The 15,967-nt window shown below is 50.0% G+C and overlaps 1 protein-coding gene across 2 annotated transcripts in view; it reads left to right on the plus strand.

The window, feature by feature from the left end:
• Positions 1–15,967, plus strand: part of ipo11 (importin 11) — a 712,587-nt gene that overhangs the window by 89,749 nt on the left and 606,871 nt on the right. For both annotated transcript variants that reach the window (XM_038791006.1, XM_038791005.1), the window contains exons 4-5: positions 13,599–13,671; positions 14,845–15,048. In XM_038791006.1, the coding sequence (XP_038646934.1) occupies positions 13,599–13,671; positions 14,845–15,048 (277 nt within the window). The remainder of the gene's footprint in view (positions 1–13,598; positions 13,672–14,844; positions 15,049–15,967) is intronic.

The raw sequence follows: 15,967 nt of genomic DNA on the forward strand, positions 1-15,967 counted from the left end.
TAGGAGCGGGAAGGTTGACACCTGTTTACATAGGAAGTCCCGCACCTGCAGATACCTGAATTTGTTTCCCCTCGCCAACCCAAACTTCTCCTCCAGCGCCCTCATACTCGGAAAGCTCCCCTCTATAAACATATCCCCCAGCCTTTCAATCCCTGCTCTCTGCCATATCCGGAACCCCACACCCATCCTTCCCGGGGCAAACCGGTGATTATTACAGATTGGGGACCAGACCGATGTTCCCTCTACTCCCACATGTCTCCGCCATTGCCCCCAGACTCTCAGGGCCGCCACCACCATGGGGCTGGTGGAGTACCGTGCCGGCGGGAACGGCAGAGGCGCCGTTATCAACGCCCCCAAACTGGTGCCCATGCATGAAGCCGCCTCCATACGTTCCCATGCCCACTTTTCCCCCACCACCCACTTCCTGATCATTGCTATATTCTCTGCCCAGTAAAAGTTACTAAAATTTGGCAGTGGCAGCCTGCCCTCTCCCTGACTCCGCTCAAGCATTACCTTCCTTACCCGCGGGGTCTTGCCCGCACAAACAAAGCCAGAGATCATTTTGCTGACCTGTTTAAAAAAGGACCGCGGGATAAAGATGGGGAGACATTGAAACACGAACAGAAATATCGGGAGGACCATCATCTTCAACGTCTCCACGTCCCATCTCCGAAAATTATCCTTCATTTGGTCTACAAGCTGGGCCAGATTTAATTTATGCAGCCGGTCTCATTCCCGTGCTACTTGAATGCCTAGGTACCGAAAGCTTCTCCCAACTAATCGAAACAGCAGCTCCTTGAGGCTCTCAGAGCAATTGCCAATGGCTCTATAGTTAGCGCGAACAACAGTGGAGAGAGGGGGCATCCCTGTCTCGTCCCCCGGTGTAGTCTAAAATAGTCCGATGTCCTATTCATCCGTACGCTTGCCACTGGAGCCTGATACAGCAACCTGACCCAGTCAATAAAGCCCCACCCAAATCCGAACCTTCCCAGTACCTCCCACAGATAATCCCATACTACCCGATCAAAAGCCTTTTCTGCACCCATTGCGATCACTACCTCCACCTCCCGACCTTCCGGGGACATCATAATCACTTTTAGTAGCCTTCTTACATTGGCCACCAGCTGCCTTCCCTTAACAAACCCCGTCTGGTCCTCCCCAATAAAGTCTGGTACGCAATCCTCAATCCTGGCCAGCAGTTTGGCGTCCACATTCAACAGGGATATCGGCCTGTAGGACCCACACAGCTCCGGGTTCTTGTCCTGCTTCAGAATCAGCGAAATCGTGGCCTGTGACATCGTCGGGGACAGCACCCCTCTTTCCCTTGCCTCATTGAACATCCTCATCAACACCGGCCCCAATATCCCAGAGAACTTTGTGTAAGACTCCACTGGGCACCCGTCCGGCCCTGGGGCTTTACCCTCCTGGATGGCCTTCAGACCCTCCGCTATCTCTTCCAACCCGATCGGGGCCCCCAGCCCTTCTACCAGCACCGCGTCCACCTTTGGGTAATTCGGCCCCCCAAGAAGTGCCTCATCCCCACCGGCCCCGTAGGTGGTTCCGACCCATACAGCCTACTGTAGAGATCCTAAACGCCTTATTCACATCTGCTGAATCTCCAGCCAGGTTCCCATCTCCGTCATTTACTTTCCCTCTCTCCCTGGCTGCCTCCCTCTTTCTAAGCTGCTGTGCAAGCATTCTGCTGGCTTTCTCTCCATACTCATAGATTGCCCCCTCGCCTTTCTCAGCCACTCCACTGCCCTCCCTGTGGTTAACGAGCTGAGCTCCATCTGTAGCCTCCGCCGTTCCCTTAAAATCCCTGCCTCTGGGGTCTCCGCATATCTCTTATTGATCTGTAGTATCTCCTTTACCAGTCGGTCCGTCTCTGCCCTGTCTACCTTCTCCCTATGGGCCTGTATTGAGATCAGCTCCCCTCTGACCACCGTCTTCAGTGCTTCCCAGACCATCGCGACTGAAATTTCCCCCGTGTCGTTGACCTGCAGGTAGTTCTGAATACATTTCCTCAGCCGCTCGCACACCCCTTCGTCAGCCAAAAGTCCCACATCTAACCTCCAGTGTGGGCGCTCGTTGCTGTCTTTTCACTAACCTGCAGGTCAACCCAGTGCGGAGCAAGGTCTGAGATTGTGATCGCCGAGTACCGCGTTTCCACCACCCCTGTCAGTAAGGCCCTGCTCAAAATGAAGAAATTGATCTGGGAGTACACTTTATGCACGTGTGAGTAGAAGGAGAACTCCTTCACCCGTGGCTGCCCAAAGTTCCATGGATCCCCCCCTCTCATCTGCTCCATGAACCCTTTTAGTTCCTTTGCTATTGCTGGCACCCTGCCCATTTTCGAGCTTGATCGGTCCAAGCCAGGGTCAATAACTGTGTTGAAGTCCCCGCCCACGACAAACCTATGCGAGCTCAGGTCCGGTATCTTCCCAGCATCATCTTTATAAACTCCACATCATTTACTAATACCACCTGCACCCCCTCCAGTTTCCCACTGACCATAATGTACCGACCTCCCACATCCGAAACTATTCTACCCGCCTCAAACACCACCCGCTTATTGATCAGGATCGCGACCCCTCTAGTCTTTGAATCCGGTCCCAAGTGAAAGACCTGACTGACCCAGCCTTTCCTCAATCTGATCTGGTCAGTTATTCTCAGGTGCGTCTCCTGCAATATTACCACGTCCGCCTTCAGTCCCCTAAGATGCGCGAACACACGTGCCCTCTTGACCGGCCCATTTAACCCTCGAAATTTCCAGGTGATCAGCCTAGTTGGGGGCCCATTGCACCCCCCCTTCGCTGATCAACCGTCCCCTTTTTTTGGGCCCGCCTCCAGCCCATGCTCCGCGCCTCCATGGGGCCGCCCCCAGACAGCCTCCGCCCCCAACCTCCTCTCTGTCCCTTGGCCCAAGTCCCTCCCTCGTCAGCAGAACATTTCCCTCCACCCCCCCAAAGTAACAACACTTTGTAACCCAACCCCTTTGATAAACTGAACATATGCACATCCCCCACTGCGCTTCTGTGAGCTAGCCTGCCCAGCTAGCTTGGTGGCCCCCATCCCTGGCGCCGGATAGTCTCCCACCTATTGTTCCCTCCCCACCCTCCCCGACTCATACAAACATACTCCAACATCAAACAATCCCCACGCAATTGCCCGACAGAAAAACACCAGAATCTAAACAAGCACACCTCCATTCCCCAACAGTGCAAACTAAAACCTTAACTCACTCAGCTCTGCCACTGGTCCCAGATCAAAACAGAAGACATTACAAACAGCTTCCACAAAACGAAAAACAAAATGCTGCAGAGTTCAAAAGTTCTCAGTCCACCACCAGTCCTTTCCTTTTCACGAAGTCAACGCATCCGCAGGCGACTTGAAATAAAAGTGCTGTTCCTCGTACGTGACCCAGAGACTGGCTGGATACAACACTCCGAACGTCAACTTTTTCTTAATAAGGATTGACCTAATCTGGTTGAAGCCTGTTCTTCTCCTGGCCACCTCCACACTCAGGTCTTGGTAGTCTCGCAGGATACTATTGTCCCACTTACAGCTCCGTGTTTGCATGGCCCACTGTAGAATGCGCTCCTTATCCAAGTACCTGTGGAATCTCACCACTATTGCAGAAGGCAGAGGACCTAGAGAATAGGTCCTGCCGGAAGAACTTGCGAATCGTTGTGCTCCCGGAGGGGTCCGAAGGAGCGGACGCTGGGGCATACATCGCAGATATGTTTGAGAAGGTGCTGGGGGATGGGGCATTCTCTTGACCCTTGGAGGTGGACAGGACTCTCAGAGCCCAACGATTCTCAAGTTCTTCCGGCAGGACCTATTCTCTAGGTCCTCTACCTTCTGCAGGAGCTTCTTCTGCTGGTCTCTCAGCATCCCCACATCTAACTCCACCGCAGTTTGATGTTCCTCCTGCTCAGCCAGCGCCTTCTCCACCTTCTGGATTCCCCGATCTTGGGCGTCCAACCTGAGCTCCAGCCGCTCAATCGACTCTTTTATTGGGTCCAAGCAGTCCTGTTTCTGCTTAGCGAAGCCTTCCTGAATAACTTGCATCAGCTGCTCCGTTGACCTCTGGGTCGACAAACCAGAGGTCCGGTCCTCCGCCATGCTGTCTGCCACTGCAGCTTCAGCCCAAGCCTTCCCTGTCTTTCTGTTTCTGCCTTTTCCGGCACTTCTCGTCCATGCACTGATGAGGGAATTCAGTACACAATTGCTGCTGTCATCAATTTTTCATTTCAAGTCTGGTAGAACATCTGGGGAAAAGGTCCAAAAGCCCGACCTGACTGGGAGTCACCAAATGTGCAACTTACCCCTTCATAGCCGCCACCGGAAGTCTCCTCATCACTCTTCTTGCCTATGTCGTTAATACCTATGTGTACTACGACCTCCGGCTGTTCACCCTCCCCTTCAGGATCTCCTGTGTTTGCTCAGAGACATCCTTGACCCTGGCACAAGCGAGGCAACATACCATCCTGGGGTCTCTTTCACGCCCACAGAAGCGCCTATCTGTGTCCGTTACGATAGAGTCCCCTATAACTATCGCTCTCCTGCACTTTGCCCTCCCCTGCTGAGCAACAGAACCAGTTGTGGTGCCACTGTTCTGGTTGCTGTTGTTTTCCCCTGATAGGCTATCCCCTCAACAGTATCCAAAACGGTATACATGTTAGAGAGGGGGACAGCCACAGAAGATTCCTACATTGACTGCCTGCCCTTTCTGGCGGTCATCCATTTCTCTGCCTGCACCGTGGGTGTGACCACGTCTCTATAACTCCTATCTATGACGCTTTCCGCCACCTGCATGCTCCTAAGTGCATCGAACTGCTGTTCCCACCGAACTACGCAGTCTGTGAGGAACTGCCATTGGTTAGACTTGCTGCAGATGTAATCGACCAGAACGCTGGAAGCGTCACAGATCTGCCACATCTCACAGTTGGAGCACAGCACCCTGCTGAGTGACATTTAAGCACAAGTTAATTAATTTAAAATAAATACTTGGATTATTGTTAAATTGAGTTACAATTACGTATATGGCCCTGACGCTAGATTTTTACTGTAAAATTAAATGCTAAATACTAATCTCTGCCCTCCGGTTTAGTTACTCCTCTACCTAGTTTATTGATGAGTTTTATCTAGTTTTTTTTTCCTCCAAAATTATTTTTTTTTCAAATTTAACAGATTTCCTACCAGCCAATCACGTCACAGCTTTACTTCCCCCCCCTCCCCACCCAATTTTTTTCCAATTAAGGGACAATTTAGCATGGTCAATTCACCTACCCTGCACACCTTTTGGGTTGTGGGGGTGAGACCCACACAGGCAAGGGGAGAATGTGCAAACTCCGCACAGACAGTGACCCAGGGCCGTGATCGTACCCAGGCCCTCAGCGCAGTAAGGCAGCAGTGCTAACCACTGCGCCACTGTGCCGCCCTGTCATCTTCTAAGTCTATTTAATCCTGCATCTAGTCCTTTACTTGGCACCCAGATTTGACCATTTTATGTTTGACTTTCCTCATGCTCATTCTCGACGACTCCTCCTATAACATTGAAGTGTTGCCGTAACTTGTATATTGTAACGATCCACTTTAGAAGGTTAATATATGTTCTTTGAAACACATTTGTGAATATTTGACATTCAAATTGGAGTATGTTATGAATTAAACTGTGTCAGCGTTATTTGATGGCACGGTTTTCCACCCCTGTGCTGATATTCGAGAATAGCAATGGAGTGATAATTGGCTGGATTGCATTGCTGTTTTTTCCCCAAATTGTTAGGTAAATGTGGTGCTGTATTTGCTCTAGAACATCTTGGCTAAAGGAGCCGTTAGTTCTGGAGCACCAGGTTGTTGTCAGATTCCATACCCGTTGCAGCATCCAGTGCATTCAGCCATTTCTTGATATCACATGCAGTGAATCGATTTGGCTGAATACTGGTATCTGGAATGCTGGGGACCTTTGAATGAAGTTTTAATGGATCATCCAGTCAGCACTTCTGGCTAAAGTAGGTGGTGGCCACGGAGCGAGTGCTTGCACAATTGGTGGCTCCTGCTCGAGGTGGAATTGCTTGGTCCTTTTTCACTGGTTTTAACACGTTTACTGGTGTGAAGTCCATGAGCACTGGGAAATGGAAGTGCTCTGTCGGTGGGCCGGTTTATGGCTTACCAGATGAGAAATGTAACGAGTAAGAGGCAGCAGCCTTGACAAGAGATTATTTGAGGTGCGACAGAGGAAAAGATGGTGGAAGATGCTGGAGTGTCATTGCCCACAGTAATGGTTTACTGAGTAACTGGTGGACTTTTTGAATGGTAAGTTCCAACAGCAGAGGCAGGAGGCCTGGTGAAGGTGGTGGAGTTGCTTCAGGCGGCTATTGAGAGAGTGGAGCAGAGGATTGTACCCTGCCCGATCTCACTATTGAATATAGATGCAAAGTTGTTGGCGAAGGTGCTGGTGACGCGGATAGGGGATTGTGTGTCGGGGGGTGATAGGCAAGGATCAGATGGGGTTTGTGAAGTGGTGGTAGTTGTCGGCAAACATACAGAGGTTACTTCATGATATAATGCCCTTGGAGGGCCGGGAAGTGGAAATGGTTGTGTTACTGGTCACGGAGAAGGCATTCAACTGGGTTGAATGGGCATATATGTTCGAGGTGTTGGGATGGTTTGGGCAGGTGTTTGAGGATTGGGTTTGGTTGCTGCATAAGGCACCTCAGGCGACTGTTCGAACAAACAAGGTCAGCTCGGTATAATTTGGGTTACACTGGAGGACAAGGCAGGGTAGTCTGCTCTCTCTTTCCCCTGGTGATTGAGTCGCTGGCAATGGTGCGTAGGCATTTGAAGAAGTGGAGGGGTATTAAGGGGGGGGGGGGGGGAGAGGAGGAGGAGGGATTAAGCACTGAGTTTCTTTGCTGTACATTTTGTACCAGGTGAGGAGCTTTGATAGGATCATGGGGATTTTGGAGGAGTTTGGCAACATTTTGGGGTGTGTGCTTAATGTGGAGAAAAGCGAAATATGCCTAATTAATGCATGGGGACAGGGGAGGAGGTTGGGGAATTGTCGCTTTGGTTGGTGGCGGCGGCGGCGAATATCTGCCACCTTGGGATACAGGTGACATGGATTTGGGCCCAGTTGCATAAGTTGAACTTGGCGTGGCTGGTGGAGGGAATGAAGGTGAACCTCAAAAGCTGGGAAGCGTTGCCATTGTCGTTGCTGGCACTGATTTTATTGTGCTGGCGGGACTTGGAGAAGATCAAGTTTGCCATTCGAGGCAAGGAGGAGAGGTTCATATTGAGGTGGAAGGGGTTCACGGACGTCTTTAAGGAGTATTGAGTTTCTGGAGGGTGGGGGTGCCAAAGTGGGCAGCAGATGGCAATGGGTGAATGGGGATGTTTGACGGGGGTGCAGTGATGTGCTGGGCTCCACTGTCAGTGAGACAGAAATGTTTGTGGAGCCGTTTCCATTTAAGTGGGATAAAGCACAGTGGTCGGCACTGTTTCTTAACAGTGGCAGGGACCTGGATTCGATTCCCAGCTTGGGTCACTGTCTGTGCGGAGTCTACACCTTTTCCCCGTGTCTGTGTAGGTTTCCTCCGGGTGCTCCGGTTTCCTCCCACAAGTCCTGAAAGACGTGCTGTTAGGTGAATTGGACATTCTAAATGCTCCCTCCGTGTACCAGAACAGATGCCGTAGTGTGGCGACTGGGGGATTTTCACAGTAACTTCATTGCCGTGTTAATGAAATGAAAATGAAAATCGCTTATTGTCACAAGCAGGCTTCAAATGAAGATACTGTGAAATGCCCCTCGTCGCCACATTCCGGCGCCTGTTCGGGGAGGCTGGTACGGGAAGTCAACTTGTAAGTAGATGTGAGTTTACTTGTGAGTAAAATGTAAGTAAGATGCAAATGTAAGTCTAATTGTCACACTAATAAAGATTATTATTATATGTCGAGCCACAAGGTTACAGAATGTGGTTGAATGCGATTTTGCTGTTGCTCATAGCCCACAATGCCCATGGGTGCTCAGCTTTAAGCTGGTGTGTCGGAGTCCATTGTATTTAACATGGTGATCATGCTACAATGAAGACAGAATTTTGTCTCTGTAAGAACCCTGTGCCAGTCACTCTTATCAGCCCTTGCTGATTCTCTCAGTGCCTGTTTATGACCCACATTGCCAGATGTCTCCTTCAGGATTCATCCCCCTCACTGAGAGAACTCCTGGTGCTCATGCCGCCCTCAATCCATCTTCCAAGTGGTGTTTGACATGGAGGAATACTGATTCATCGGGGGGGGGGGGGGGGGGGGGGGGGGGGTAGTGTGTGTGTGTCCTGATGCCATGAGACGTCAGAGCCTTGAGTACTTGTTGGTTCCGAGGGTCTGACCCTCTTGCTACCACTGTGCCACTACCTCTGTTGGGATAGGATTTACCCAGGGAAGGGATGGTAGTGATGGGGAAGTTTGAGATGTTGGCGGTAAGATATAATTTGGCAAACACTCCAGCAGCCCAGTGGTGACAGCCACCCTCCAATCCTGGAACCAACTGCGGGTCGCAACACTGGACGAACTGACAGAGAAATTTCAGCTAGCTGGGGGGAACGAGCTACGGTACCTGCAGCTCAAAAACTTCCTACGAAAGGAGACAAGGACGTACCCACAACCGCCACGACAGACACTACTGGAAGACCTACTGGACGCAAGTATCCTAGAGAAAGGGAACTGTAGCGACATGTATGACCGACTGGTAGAAAGGGACGACACCGTACTGGATGCAACAAGAATGAAATGGGAGGACGACCTGGGGATTGAGATAGGGTGGGGATTCGAGTGAAGCACTGCATAGGGTCAACTCCACCTCCACGTGCGCAAGGCTCAGCCTGACGCATCTAAAAGTGGTACATAGAGCCCACTTAACAAGAAACCGTATGAGTAGGTTCTTCCCGGAGGTGGAGGACAGATGTGAACGGTGCCAAAGAGGCCCGGCCAACCACGCCCACATGTTCTGGTCTTGCCCCAGACTTGTGGAGTACTGGACAGCCTTCTTCGAGGCTATGTCCAAAGTGGTGGGGGTGAGGGTGGAGCCATGCCCGATAGTGGCGGTCTTCGGGGTTTCAGACCAGCCAGATCTATTCCTGGGGAGGAGGGCGGACGCCCTTGCCTTTGCCTCCCTGATCGCCCGCCGTAGAATCCGTCTTGGCTGGCGGTCAGCAGCACCGCCCAGAGCTGCAGACTGGCTGTCCGACCTCTCGGAATCTCTCCAAATGGAGAAAATCAAATTTTCCATCCGAGGGTCGGACGACGGCTTCCACAGAACGTGGGAGCCATTCATGCAATTGTTCCGGGCCCTGTTTGTGGCCAACGTACAAGAAGAAGAATAGTCGGGTGGCCAAGAATCAGGGGAAAATGGACGGGAATCGGGGAAGGGGGAAGGTAGCCGGGGGGGGGGGCTACGGGTTCGTTATGGGGGTTTGATGGCTAGCTAAGGCCCAAAACCAAACTGTAAATAAATGCCTATAAACATGTGCCTCGGCCATATTGGGGAATGTAAAATATGTATGCCGGCTAAAGGGGGGAGGCCACAGTTGTTATTACGAAGATGCTTACCTGTAAATATACATGTTAATTTTTGCGTGTTTTTTTCTCTCTCTCTAATAAGTTGTTATTTGTTCAATATAAAATATGAAAACTCAATAAAAAACATTAAAAAAAAAATATGATTTGGTGAATATGGCAATGCCATGGTTGCTTCACAGCTCCAGTGTCCCAGGTTCGATTCCCGTCTTGGGTCACTGTCTGTGTGGAGTCTGCACGTTCTCCCCATGTCTGCGTGGGTTTCCTCCCACAGTCCAAAGATGTGTAGGTTAGGTGGGTTGGCCCTTGGTGGATTCAAAAGGTTAGGTGGGGTTGCTGGGTTACGGGGTTGAGGCATGGGCTTAAGTATGGCGCTCTTTCCAAGGGCTGGTGCAGAATCGATAGGACGAATGGGCTCTTTCTGCACTGTAAATTCTATGATACAATGCTTTAAGTTTTAAGACTCTAAACTGAAGCAAGAATTCTGTACTCCTGTACTTAGATTCCCTTGGTTTAAAAGCTAGGATACCATTTGCCTTCCAAATTGTTTGTTGCTCCTGCATGTTAGCTTTCAGTGACTTATGAACCCGACCTCCGAGGTCTCTTTGCATTTCTGCACACCTTTCAGTTTTGTTTTTCCACAAAAGTGGATAGCTTCATTTTTTCCACATTATATTCTATCTGCCATGTTCTTGCCCACTCACTTAGCCTGTCCAATCCTCCCCCTCCCAGCTCACATTCCCACCATGTTTTGTGTCATCAGCAAATGTGGAAAAATTACATTTGGTCCCCACGATGATATCTATTGTGAATATTGCGGTACTAGCCACAGCCTACCAACCTGAGAATGATCAGTTTATCCCTACTCTGTTTTCTATTAACAGCACCTCAATCCAAACCATATAGAACATGTACAGCACAGTACAGGCCCTTCGGCCCACTATGTTGTGCCGACCCTTGAGATAAATGAGAGATGCAGTTGAGATTCAGCCTCCTTGGTCTGGAGGCTTTTACAACTTTACCTTTAACTTTAAACAACAGGTTTAATTCCCAGAAGGACAATAGTGAACCAGTATCAGAATCAATACCGGCTGGTATTTTCTTCATCATTATCATCACTGATAATGATTTATTGATTTATTTGAAATAATGATTTATTTCAGATTTTTAAATTAATTGAATTCAAATTCCACCAGCTGACACAGTGGGATTTGAACTCGTCTTCAGAACATTTTCTTGATGCTATGGTTAAATTTACAACCTCCTTGTTTTTTTTGTTCATCCATGGAGTGTGGGCGTCACTGGCATTTATTGGCCATCCCTGAGAGCAAGTAAGAGTCAACCACATTGCTGTGGGTCTGGAGTCTCATGTAGGCCAGACCAGGTGAGGACGACCGGTTTCCTTCCCTAAACCAGATGGGTTTTACAACAATCGACAATGGTTTCATGGTCACCGTTAGACTTTTAATTCTAGATTTTTATCCTGCCATGGTGGGATTCGAACCCTGGTGCCCAGACCATGACTGGGTTTCTAGATTACTTGTCCAGCGACAATACCACTGTACCACTGCATCCTCCTGTGCTCTGTTCATCTTTAACTATTACCAAACTTGCTTTTCTAGTTAGCATCTTCTTCCACTGATCTCCCCTTTATCCTATAATTCCTATTACAGTAGTCCCCCGTTATACCGCGCTCCGCAATACCGCGGTTCGCGATATACCGCGGGGGGGCTTATGGACCCCAACTGTCAGTTGTGTCAATTTCAGCGGCCGGCTTACTTTGATCCGGAGAAGGAAGCTGCTCTCACTGAAATAATCAGCCGCCCGCTGAAATTGACACCGCCGGCTGCTCTCTCCCTCCAATCCAACTTTTAAGTTTTAATGTTTCTGATTGGAGGGAGAGAGCAGCCGGCAGTGTCAATTTCAGCGGCCAGCTGATTGTTTTAGTGAGAGAGCAGCTTCCCTCTCCGGATCAAAGTGAGCGGCCGCTGAAATTGACACTGCCGGCTGCTCTCTCCCTCCAATCAGAAACATTAAAACTTAAAAGTTGGATTGGAGGGAGAGAGCAGCGGGCAGTGTCAATTTCAGCGGCCGGCTCACTTTGATCCGGAGAGGGAAGCTGCTCTCTCACTGAAACAATCAGCTGGCCGCTGAAATTGACACTGCCGAGGGGGGGCGGGTGTTGGGGGGGGGGGGGGGGGAGAAGAGGGAGGGCGGGTGTTGGGGGGGGGAGAAGAGGGGGGCGGGTGTTGGGGGGAGAAGAGGGGGGGCGGGTGTTGGGGGGGAGAAGAGGGGGGCGGGTGTTGGGGGGGAGAAGAGGGGGGGCGGGTGTGGGGGGGGAGAAGAGGGGGCGGGTGTTGGGGGGGAGAAGAGGGGGGCGGGTGTGGGGGGAGAAGAGGGGGGGCGGGTGTTGGGGGGGAGAAGAGGGGGGGCGGGTGTTGGGGGGGAGAAGAGGGGGGCGGGTGTTGGGGGGGAGAAGAGGGGGGGCGGGTGTTGGGGGGGGGAGAAGAGGGGGGGCGGGTGTTGGGGGGGGAGAAGAGGGGGGGCGGGTGTTGGGGGGGGAGAAGAGGGGGGCGGGTGTTGGGGGGGGGAAGAGGGGGGGGCGGGTGTTGGGGGGGAGAAGAGGGGGGGCGGGTGTTGGGGGGGAGAAGAGGGGGGCGGGGTGTTGGGGGGGGAGAAGAGGGGGGGCGGGTGTTGGGGGGGGAGAAGAGGGGGGGCGGGTGTTGGGGGGGAGAAGAGGGGGGGCGGGTGTTGGGGGGGGAGAAGAGGGGGGGGGGTGTGGGGGAGAGGAGGGGGGGCGGGGTGTTGGGGGAGAGGAGGGGGGCGGGTGTTGGGGGGAGAGGAGGGGGGGCGGGGTGTGGGGGGGAGAGGAGGGGGGGCGGGTGTGGGGGAGAGGAGGGGGGGCGGGTGTTCGGGAGGAGAAGAGGGGGGGGCGGGTGTTGGGGGGAGAGGAGGGGGGGGCGGGTGTTGGGGGGAGAGGAGGGGGGGCGGGTATGGGGGGGGGGTGTGGGGGAGACCCCCCTGCGGGTGTGGGGGAGACCCCCCTGCGGGTGTGGGGGAGACCCCCCTGCGGGTGTTGGGGGAGACCCCCCTGCGGGTGTTGGGGAGAGACCCCCCTGCGGGTGTTGGGGGAGAGAGGAGGGCCCTGCGGGTGTTGGGGGAGAGAGGAGGGCCCTGCGGGTGTTGGGGGACGGGGGAGGAGAGGGGGGGGGGGGGGGGGGAGCGGGCGAGCGGAGGGTGTGGGGGGAGAGGGGGCGAACCGGAGGGTGTTGGGGGGGGAGAGGGGGCGAGCCGGAGGGTGTGGGGGGAGAGGGGTCTAGTTGGAGGATGTGGGGGGAGAGGGGGCAAGCCGGAGGAAAAAAAAAAGAAATTGACACTGCCGGCTGCTCTCGCCCTCCAATCAGAAACATTAAAACTTAAAAGTTGGATTGGAGGGAGAGAGCAGCCAGCAGTGTCAATTTCAGCGGCCGGCTGATTATTTCACTGAGAGCAGCTTCCCTCTCCGGATCAAAGTGAGCCGGCCGCTGAAATTTTAATTGGATCCACGATGGGGGTTTTAAATTTATTTAAAAATCTATGCTAGCGCTTCCCATTGTGAGTCTACGGGGGTCTGACCCCTCCCCCCGCAGTCTCACAATGGGAAGCGCTAGCATAGATTTTAAAATAAATTTAAACCCCCATCATGGATATCTGCGGCTCGGATACAACGCGGGTGTTGGGGTCTTGGACCCCAACACCCGCGTTATAAAGGGGGACTACTGTATAAGCAGTTTCCACTGCAGATATGTTTCGTCTGAAAAACCAGAGATTGTCAAAATCAGCATGTGATGCAGCCATATACCAAGCCGTGTCCCATTAAACTCTCTGCTATTATCAGCTTTTTATTATTGTATTGCGAAGATTTTATTTGGCATGGACAATTTCATGAATAGCGTGGGTGTATTGTTATCAGTTATTTGTTGCATTATTATTTGTCTAGTTATAACCTTCATTGCGAACATCAATATTTTTTTTACTTGTTACAGTGCTCTCTCAGAAGAAGAAAAGTCCTCATTGCGTGCAGGGCTCATTGCAAATTTTAATGAACCAGTGAATCAGGTTGGTGATATAATTTCACATGGATTTCTACCTGTTATTTGTGTACTGTACGACAATTTTTTGCTCTTCAGTGGAAGAAAGCAAGGGAGAAAATAGTGATAAATGGCGATACAGCAGTAATGCTGATAATGATGGCTTCATTCTGCCAAACAAGAAATAATGTGAATTGAATTACTATAATGGTGCAACTAAATTCTTAAATGGTGACATTTCCTTGACTCCTGATGGATTTGCTTCTCGCTATAAATGAATTCACAAAAGTGCTCAAATCAAAATATCTTGTTGTAGAATGGGAACTTAGAATACCAATTGGTGAAAAAAGATGTTCTTTTTCCTGATTCCTTGGGAGCTGCAATCAGGGTGTCTGTTTGCGTGTATACATTTCTGTGTTTGAGTTAACGTGTATACGGGCATATATGCATATTCCAACAACCAGTTTCATATTTAGCAAACAATAGGCCACGTGAGCATTTCATTCAGTATTACTTTGTGGAGAACCACTGGTAGTTGAGAACTGAAGCAGCTGTGAGGTCATGTTCACATTGTCTGTTTGTAACCGAAAAAACCTAGTTCCAGGCAGTAATAATAAATGACCAAACAATTGTTTTCTTGGGAAAAGTTGTGACCAAGACACACAATCTCTTGTTCTTTGCATATTAGCAAGTGCACCCAATCATGGAGATGCAGCCGTGATATCAAGCTCGCCTGAATCACATCTTGTTGTGCATTGAGGTTTTCACTTTGTGCCCCAGCTGTCACTTCTGTATTTCTGGGTTTCTAAGAGTTGGTGAACTCCAGCACAACCTGGACCATGCACGTTAAGATGCATCTTTTTCGTCAGGGTTCACCGTGTTCTTCAGAACAAGAATGCAATTTTCTATCTATTTGATTTTAAGATTTGTAGAACACAAACATTGCCGGTTCAATAATCCTTACCTTTTGGATGAACCCGCATTGATTAAAAATGACTGTAGGCCAATGAGAATGTTCACTTCGTGAATTTATGCATTTATGATTTGGCAAAATATTTTTCCAATAACCTGTATCTATTATTAGTTAGGCAAAGATTTTCTTGTAAATCTGAAAGCTGATTTCTGAAAACAATATATTGGTTTTGTAGAGCATATTCCTGAGTTCAGTAATTTAGCCTGTTTGTGGTTTATGTCTTTACAGATCGCAACCCAAATTGGGGTACTGATTGCGAAGGTTGCCAGGTTAGATTGTCCTCGGCACTGGCCAGAACTAATTCCCACACTGTTGGAATCTGTTAAAGCGCAGGATGACCTCTGTCAACACCGAGCATTGCTTACCTTTTATCATGTCACCAAGACGCTGTCATCCAAAAAACTGGTAGCAGATAAGAAGCTATTTCAAGATGTAAGTATTTTTAAATGTTCAGTGATAAAGGCTTGTGTTTACAACGTTCTTATTTCAACATCCCTTGGCACTTGCAGGTGGAGGGAGGATTTGAGTTCATTGTGGCAGTAAGGACTGCCATAATTCTGTTGAAGAAAATGGTACAAAGCAATTAGTCAGGGACAGTGAACAAAAACAGAAAATACGGGACAATCCCAGCAGGCCTGACAACATTGGTGGAGAGAGGAGGGAATTAACGTTTTGAGTTGGGATGACCATGTCAAAGCCCTATCCAGAGGTTTGTTTTTTGTTTCAGATTTCAGCATCCGCAGTAATTTACCTTTATCACAGTGTGTTAGGAAGTTGGAATGAAATGAAAATAAAGAATTGAATAAAAAAGAAACAATGCAATTTAGTTGCATTGACAGCTTGTGAAATGCAGTGTAGATGAATAGCAGAGTCAAAGTGATCGTTGAGCAAAGTGGAGTCTAGCAGTCCAGTGGGCTAGATAATAGCCATGCCCAGTTTGCGAACAGTTTTTCTCAGAATCTCGCTGTTGGGCAGAAAGCAGAAGAATCTGTCTGTTAGACCCCAGAAATTCTACTTTTAATTTAGAAGAAGGGTTCCCATAAGAAAACTACAGTATAGGTTCAATGTGGTAATTATTTTCTGGATTTGGCTCAAAAGTGTTAAAATCTGGGAAGCACGGCGGAGCAGTGGTTAGTGCTGTTGCATTATGGCGCTGAGGCCCCAGTTTCGATCACGGCTCTGGGTCTCTGTCCGTGTGGGGTTTACACATTTTACCTGGTGTTTGCATGGGTTTCTCCCCCACAACCCAAAGATGTGCAGAGTAGGAGAATTGGCCACACTAAATTGCCCCTTAATTGGAAAAATTTAATTGGGCACTCTAAATTTATGAAAAGCAAGTGTTAAAATCTAT

The sequence above is a fragment of the Scyliorhinus canicula genome, chromosome 3 (genome assembly GCF_902713615.1).
Source record: "Scyliorhinus canicula chromosome 3, sScyCan1.1, whole genome shotgun sequence".
Lineage (NCBI taxonomy): Eukaryota > Metazoa > Chordata > Chondrichthyes > Carcharhiniformes > Scyliorhinidae > Scyliorhinus > Scyliorhinus canicula.